At 37.9% G+C, this 7,500-nt stretch overlaps 1 protein-coding gene across 1 annotated transcript in view; it reads right to left on the reverse strand.

Moving 5' to 3' along the window:
- The window catches only part of LOC138003712 (TNFAIP3-interacting protein 1-like), a 38,368-nt gene that overhangs the window by 12,994 nt on the left and 17,874 nt on the right, over positions 1-7,500 (reverse strand). Inside the window, exons 7-10 of the mRNA XM_068849917.1 lie at positions 6,951-7,112; positions 6,429-6,530; positions 4,123-4,446; positions 2,337-2,420 (exon numbers count right to left, since the gene is read on the reverse strand). Of these exons, the coding sequence (XP_068706018.1) occupies positions 2,337-2,420; positions 4,123-4,446; positions 6,429-6,530; positions 6,951-7,112 (672 nt within the window). The remainder of the gene's footprint in view (positions 1-2,336; positions 2,421-4,122; positions 4,447-6,428; positions 6,531-6,950; positions 7,113-7,500) is intronic.

The raw sequence follows: 7,500 nt of genomic DNA on the forward strand, positions 1-7,500 counted from the left end.
TAGGATCTGAAGATGCTCCTTCAAAAGCCAAGTTGGTATGGCGTCCAAGCAGCACGAGTTGGACGGCGAGGATCGTAAGGTATAATCGCCCCAATCGACTCAGCCGATACATGCTGGAACTCAGACAATTCACTGCCATTAAATGAATGCTGCATCTCGGTGTTCACTCTGTTACTCTCGAGGCTGTCGTGGATAGTAGAGACAAAATCCTTAAGTTCCAAGATCCAAAATCTTTAAGTTCTAAGGCTTTGTTGACGATGGATCGCGAGTTAACGAAATCACTGAACGTTGGTACAAATGCCACACTATCTTCATGTTCAGAGACCGATCCGAGCGAATCCACATGTCTTACATTGTCGTTTTGAAGGAGTTGCGATTTGTTTTGACGTCTCGATTCAGTTGTTTCATCGTCTTGAATTTGAATATATTTCGCTCGTTCAGACTTGCTGACAATGGAAGATAAAATTCTGCTTTCGCGATCTGCAGCAATCCTGGGATTTATTAGAAGACGACCAGATCTGATCTTGTTTCTTGAAAGATTTCCTCTAAATGGTTTAAGAAGATTCAAGGCACGTAAAGAGCTCCAAGACTCGGCTGAAATTGGTCGTGTTTGTTGCTCATGGCGGGAAAATTTAAAAACCAGGTTGACAACGGTTCTTCGGAATCTTCCACCAAAATCTCAGCTCCATGAGGAAATTTCTTGAATATCTTAGGCCAGAAATAATAAATAGATAATTATAATTAAGGTGATTCCTCAGTATTGCACTGCGCATCCTGTACTGCGCATACGGTGTGTCAACATTTACAAATTGATCAAATTTGTAACATACACGCTGAAACAATTCTCAAAACACGTGAGAGAAGTTGTGAATGACCATAATTCTTTGCGAATAAGCGCGCGCATTCCGTGACGATCGTGAGGCCTTTGCTTGTCAAAACACTCCTTCTCTCTATGCTCCTGCACAAGTAGGTGGAGGAGGACATTTTCGTTTTGTTTTGGACCCCATCATTGAGCGTCGATCAGCTGTCATGGGAGTGCGTGAACCCATCTTTAGAACACGGTTGGAACAACAACGACGTTTGGATTCACGGCGTCAAAACATAAACAATGCTCTCGCACCATAAAATTTGTAAAATTCTTAAGAGCTTTAGGACAGCAACCGTCGTCGGTGCTAATATGCTAATATATCATTAATACATATGAAAATATATAGTTCTAATAATAAATTATTAATACTCCACATTAAAAAGTGACCAATATTACCCATTGATTAATTCTATTGCAACCTTCAACCTTTTCCAAATTACCTGCCCATCAAGAGGGTAAAACACAAATGGTAAAATAACTGGCTCCGTTACACTACTGGAATTGAATAGACCACGGGGCCTTCTGTTTTCCAACTGGCCTAATGGAATCTTCTTTTTTTCATAATAGGCCCCAAACTGTGAACAGTTATGTCATTTAACGCCCTGTCCATCAAAGTGTGTGTGAAAGTAACCTGACTGAATAAATACATTTGTAAATGAGGAACATAGAAAACAATTCTGCAGACAAGTATGTTAAGTCCCCAAGATGTGAGACCAAACCACAAGATTTATTTTCAAACTGCTGACTGGTTGGCTCAGTTGGTTGAGCATCAGATTTTTGTGCGGAAGGTTGTGGGATCAAAAATTCTGCCGGACCAACACTTAGGGCCTTCATAACTGAGGAGAAAGTGCTGCATTTGAAATAACATCTGCACTTAAATTGTTAGACTATCTAGTCTTCTCGGATAAGGATGATAAACCCTAGGCCCTGTCTCATCACCCAAAATATTTGCAAAGAATAGGATACAGAGTTTCGCCTGTTGTGGTCTATCCTCTGTAGTACAACATGGTTAGGAGGGTAAATGCTCGGCCAAATTAGCTAAACCACTTAAGGTGGCTCAAACCAGTTTCAAGACTTTAAAAGAAACATTCTCCTTAGAAGGATTGACACTACAACACTTAACCACTCAACAGTAAATTTATGGTACTTCATACACCAATTGTTGCTGAAAAAGATTCGGCCATTTTTGCGACCTGAAAAGTTACCATGGCAACAGGAAAGCCCTGCAAACACAACCCATATTTGACTTTAGCTGCTAATACATTTATCTCAAAACGAAGTCGGTGACCCCCATAGTTAATTTCTGAAATGTAATCAGAATGCCAGAATGAAACTTTCTGCAAAGTTTAAAAAAATTCTGTGAAGCGGATTTGGAGACACCTTAAATAACTGAAAATTTAAGGTAGCTTTGAATCTGCTCCACAGAAGTTTTTTAAACTTTGCAGAGAGTTTTATCTTTCATACTCACTCCACTATAGTTTGATCTTAGCTGTTGTTGTAAACTCTCTTTCTCTCTCTTTTCTCTCTTGAAGTCTTCTTCATAGATTTGCACCTACATAATACAAGCAAAACAAAAATCATTCTTTTCATTTTGCAGCAAGAACTTTTCAAATCACTTCATATCATTATTTTTTGTGTTAACCTGAATGGCAAGAACCAAAATACAAGTCATTGTATATGTCTGTATATGTCCAACAATTACCACCAAGAATACACGCCAATGTTAGTGTAAATGAATGAGCATCTGATTTGAAAACAAACTAACCATCTCTCTTCCATGGACAATGTAAGGAAATATTGCTAAATGGAGGGTATTTGAAGTAAACTTCAGTAATTATTGCAGCGATATAAGACTGGTTTTTGGGCATACATGTACAACGTGGATTTCAGGGCACGTTTAAAACTAGTACAACAGAAGTGAAGTGTTGCTACCACTTCCGACACCATTATTATTAACCATCATGAAACATGCTGGCCATGTGTGCTGTCGTATTCTACTCCACTGTTAAGGGGTCCTACCCTTCAGAAGAGGAAGCTGTCAGCAGCCTGGAACACTGGTCCAAGAGGACAAGCTGGACTACTGACACTACTTTAGCTACTGGCATACTGTTGTTCAGATGGCGTCAACAATGACTGACCGCTGAGGAAAAAATTGCATTTATGAACACATATGTCAGCGACAGTCCTTTTTAAGAGACAATGACCCAGCAATGTATTTTGTAAGAAGCCTCAATATGCCATGCCAGCAATTCTCACAACTGTTCAAGTGCTACAGTACTTCAAAACAGAATACAATAATTATTATTTGTAATAATGATGATAATGATAATGATAATGATAATGATAATAATAATAATAATTATAATAATTATTATTATTATTACTATTATTATTATTATTATTATTATTATTATTATTACAATAATAATGTTATTATTATCATTATCATTATTATCATAAACAGTACAGACAAGGTTACTTCAGATGATGTCAAAAGACTTCACTGATTCCTTAAAGTGCCACTACGGCGAATTTTCTCAACATCAATTAAGTCAATATGTTCAAAATAATACAATGCATTTAAATTTGGAACGATAGAAGAGAGATAAGTCGGGAAATAGCCAGAAAGCTAAAAATCTGTCTGCCATTACTCGGACGATATTGGAGAAGTCTTCGATTATTTTGTAAGCGGTCTTCACGCAAGACTTGGCTTGTGACGTCATACGCGCATCGCTTCGTGGGCGTTTGACAAAGCGAACAAGTCGATCAAGGAGTAATGTATATAATATCAGCAAAAAGCAACTTGGCGATCTCTCACATCTCATAGACGGCATGGGAAATTAGCCGCGTTTATTTTGAGCGTTGTCCACATGACGTCAGACCCCAGGCGATCCAGCTAGACCCAACCCTTTTCCTTGGTCACAGTCTTTTGCCGTTCGAGTAATGGCGGACAGCGAAAACCGAAAAACTACGTTACAATAATCATACTTTCCATGGGAATTTTGAGATAAAAATTGGCATGATACCTATTTAGTACGTCTATTTTCAAAATCTAAAGAAAAAAGGACATGCAAAATTTTCATCGTAGTGGCACTTTAACATTTTGCAACACTTTTGAATGGTTTAATTCTCCACATGTAAATCTCCAATTACATCAACAATACCACCTAAAGACAGATGAAATTCCTGTACTGACAATGTAAATGTTGCATCATCAAAATGACTGCTACAAGGTTGTAATAAACAATCCCAACCTGCTGCTCAAGAGTTTGTACTTGCTCCTTGACAGCATTTAGTTCCTCTCGCATCTCTTCCTTCTCTGCCTGATTTCGTTCACGATCTTCTCTTTCAGAGGCAAAATCATCAGCATACACTCTTAGCTGTTGCTTGAGCACTTCGATCTGGTCAATTACTTCTGCAGGAATCTGCTGAGAAGTATGTAAGCTGCCAGGCGAAGAAGGTAGGCCTTCAATAGGGCTTCCCGTTTTTGCCACTGATGATATGGCAGATAATCCAAGTACAGAGGGATTTGAAGTATGTTGTTCCATGTCAATTCTTTGTGTTGCTGGAGGCTGGCCCTAAATGAAATTTCAACTTTACTACACACGCAAATGCAATCCATTAGGTTTATTTTGGATTCTTTCGGCCTTGCACCAGCGGCAGTCATGAACAACTTAACTACCGATTACCCGATAACCTGTGACACTGCCGGATATGAAAAACCGAAACGTATGCAATGCCACAAACCCTCTGGGGTTTAAAGGGTTTCTTGTTACAAAACAATACCAATAAAAAGAAAAAAAAGTTAAAGAGATTGATGCAGGCCTAGAATGGCTAACCACATGATGAACTAACACTTTATAGACATTATGATATGCACCATGCCTAACACCAATAGTCCCCAACCCTTCTGTTCCCGTGCCGTAGAAATAGAAATTTATGTCTTATTCGCACGCTCATCAGAGAGAAATTACATTTTGTAAAGAAGGGTTGATTTTAACATACAGAACTACAAGTAATGAACTTTTCAAAAATACACATACTTTTTAACAAATCTGAACTGATTGAGTCCTGGCAAAAATAAGGTTTTTATGGCTTGCAGAGGAGCCCTTGCACAAGATTCACAAACTAATTGAATGATAAGATAGTTTAACTACAAGTAGACAATGACAATCACAAGCCAAAAAGAACAATTAAAACAAATCAAGACTGCTGCCTAAGAAAATTTTCTGAAATTCGTGCTCTCAACATTAAAAGTTGGTAGCCCAATTTCAAGAGCCCAGAATTAATAAATTAACCCGGCACCCCGTCCCCCCCGCCCAAGCGAAGTCAAGTGGTCTGCCTTAGTTATACTGTAATTATACGAAAGATGTAAATGTGTCACAGATCATTTACCAAAACACTGGTGTGTACCTTATGACAGTAAACGTTGTATTTATAAAGAAAGTGAATAAAAGCAATCACGTTTTTCCAATTTAATTAAACGGAAGAACCTTCAGTGATCGATGGGAGATGCAGCATCGCATCACAAAAATGCATGTTCAATTGTATCACTGAAATGAATACGTAATCCTACCTTACTTGAGTTCTGAATGATGACACGAGAAGCAAAAAGGATTACGTACCTGTTGCGAGAGCCTCACTGCTGTTACCAGGCCAAAAGCCAAGTAGCAATTAACGTGGGAAAAATTCCCACATGCAGCATGTTACAATTTTGTGCATACAACAGTGCAGACATTACACTAATACCATAATAGTATATCATGTTTTACTAGTAGGTCTCTTGACAGCTGATGTGATAAACATGTTTCCTTTCTCGTGCAACCTTCCCCAAGTTAACACACGCAAATTTAACTGCCTTTGCGTGCGCAAATAATAACTTTAATAACTTTATGTAGATGTAGCATTTCCATATTTGGAAATCAAATTGCGACCCAGTCTCAGAGCACTACCAGGAGGTAACACAATGAAACCCATAGCAATATTGAACACATTTACAAGTTGAAGAGTCGTTTATATGTGGAATTTGCTTAGCTGCCATATGTTCTCTCTCCAACCATACAACTCTTTTCATTGCTTTATCTCCAGCTGGGATCCTATTTACAAGAAAGTGAAGATGCATCACCTTGTGATAAGTTAGCCGCCCGTTCAGGCTACTCGCTCAGAAATTTGGTCGCGCACAAATAAGGCGACCAGGTGACCGTTAGGCAGCAGCTTTGCAAATTTTAAATAGTGACTAAACACATCACCATAGAAATACTGTCCCTGCACAGTGACAATAATACCCATAGCAAGAAAGTTAAGAATATTCTGGTCAACAATGTGATTATTAAAAAAGTACAATCCATTACAAAGTAATCAAATACATTCCAGTACAAAAAAAGTAATTATTAATAACGCCAATTCATTTTATCTTATTTATTTATGGTAGATTTTATGAACTTAAAAATTGCAAAGCACCAGTTTGGACCGGCCATGAAGACTGAAAACAATAATTGCAAACAAGGATTAAGAAAATAATAATAATAATTTTCTGAAAATTATCTGGAGTGTTACTGACCATGTTTCCAGGAAGGTTCCTCAACATCAGCTGCAATTTGTTGATTTCCAGCTGTTTTTTTTGCAATTCACTTTCCAGCTGTCTACATTGTTGCTCCAGTGCCTACAACATGTTATCACAGAGACAAAAATCCTCAAGACTGTAATTACATGTAGGCAGACATGATAATTACAATAATTATTATTACATCCAGTTGCCACATGTTCGTGCCATTTTTGGTTGCTCAAATTCCACCTCCAAAGTCATCAAGGATTGGGCATGTCAAGTGCGTGTTTTTAATTTCCTATTATAAAAGTTTATCTTGAAGTTCATGATGTTGGAAAGTACAAGTACTTCAGAAAAAGAGAGAGCATTCTTCTTAAAGGTATTAAACTTTAAAGGATTCCAAAACTATTGAAATTATGTTCAGTTCAGTTGAACTTTATTCAGCAATGGTCAGCAATGCAGAATGATCACTGACAATATGTGACTTTGTGCCATGTAAAATGTAGCCCTGCAAAGACATTAAATATTGCCAATTACCTTTTTCTCCAACCCCTTAGCTTCCAGGGAGGTGCCATTATTTGCTGAGCTGCTAGCACAGGTTAGTACTTTAACTTGTTCTTTTAAATCAGATATTTCCTTCCCAGTAGCAGCGACAAGCATTTTGTATTGTGCATCCCACTTGTGATTAACATCCAGGACCTAAAGCAGAATGCCAAGTTGACTCAGACAACCATCACTAATTGATATAAAGTGGTATACTTAAAACTGAGAATATACAGGTTCAATTTAAAGGTTCCACTCTGACCACTAGCAGAAGTAGTTATGGCTGTCTACACGTACCTACAGAGAGGTGAAAGGTTTTTCTTAATAATCAAGATGTTGTTGCCTTGGTATTCAAAAACAGTAGTCCTTCAAACTTACTTCAACTTGGATAACAATACTGACCCTATCTCACACTTCTTCATGTTTTATGTTAAGGAACCATGCAGCACAGTGTTGGCAAAGATTAGGGGATGCAGTGTAAGATATTAATGCCTGGGATTTGTGCTATATCATACCTGGGTGTCAGATGGAATTTTTTTTAGTG

This window comes from Montipora foliosa, chromosome 5 (assembly GCF_036669935.1).
Source record: "Montipora foliosa isolate CH-2021 chromosome 5, ASM3666993v2, whole genome shotgun sequence".
Classification (NCBI taxonomy): domain Eukaryota; kingdom Metazoa; phylum Cnidaria; class Anthozoa; order Scleractinia; family Acroporidae; genus Montipora; species Montipora foliosa.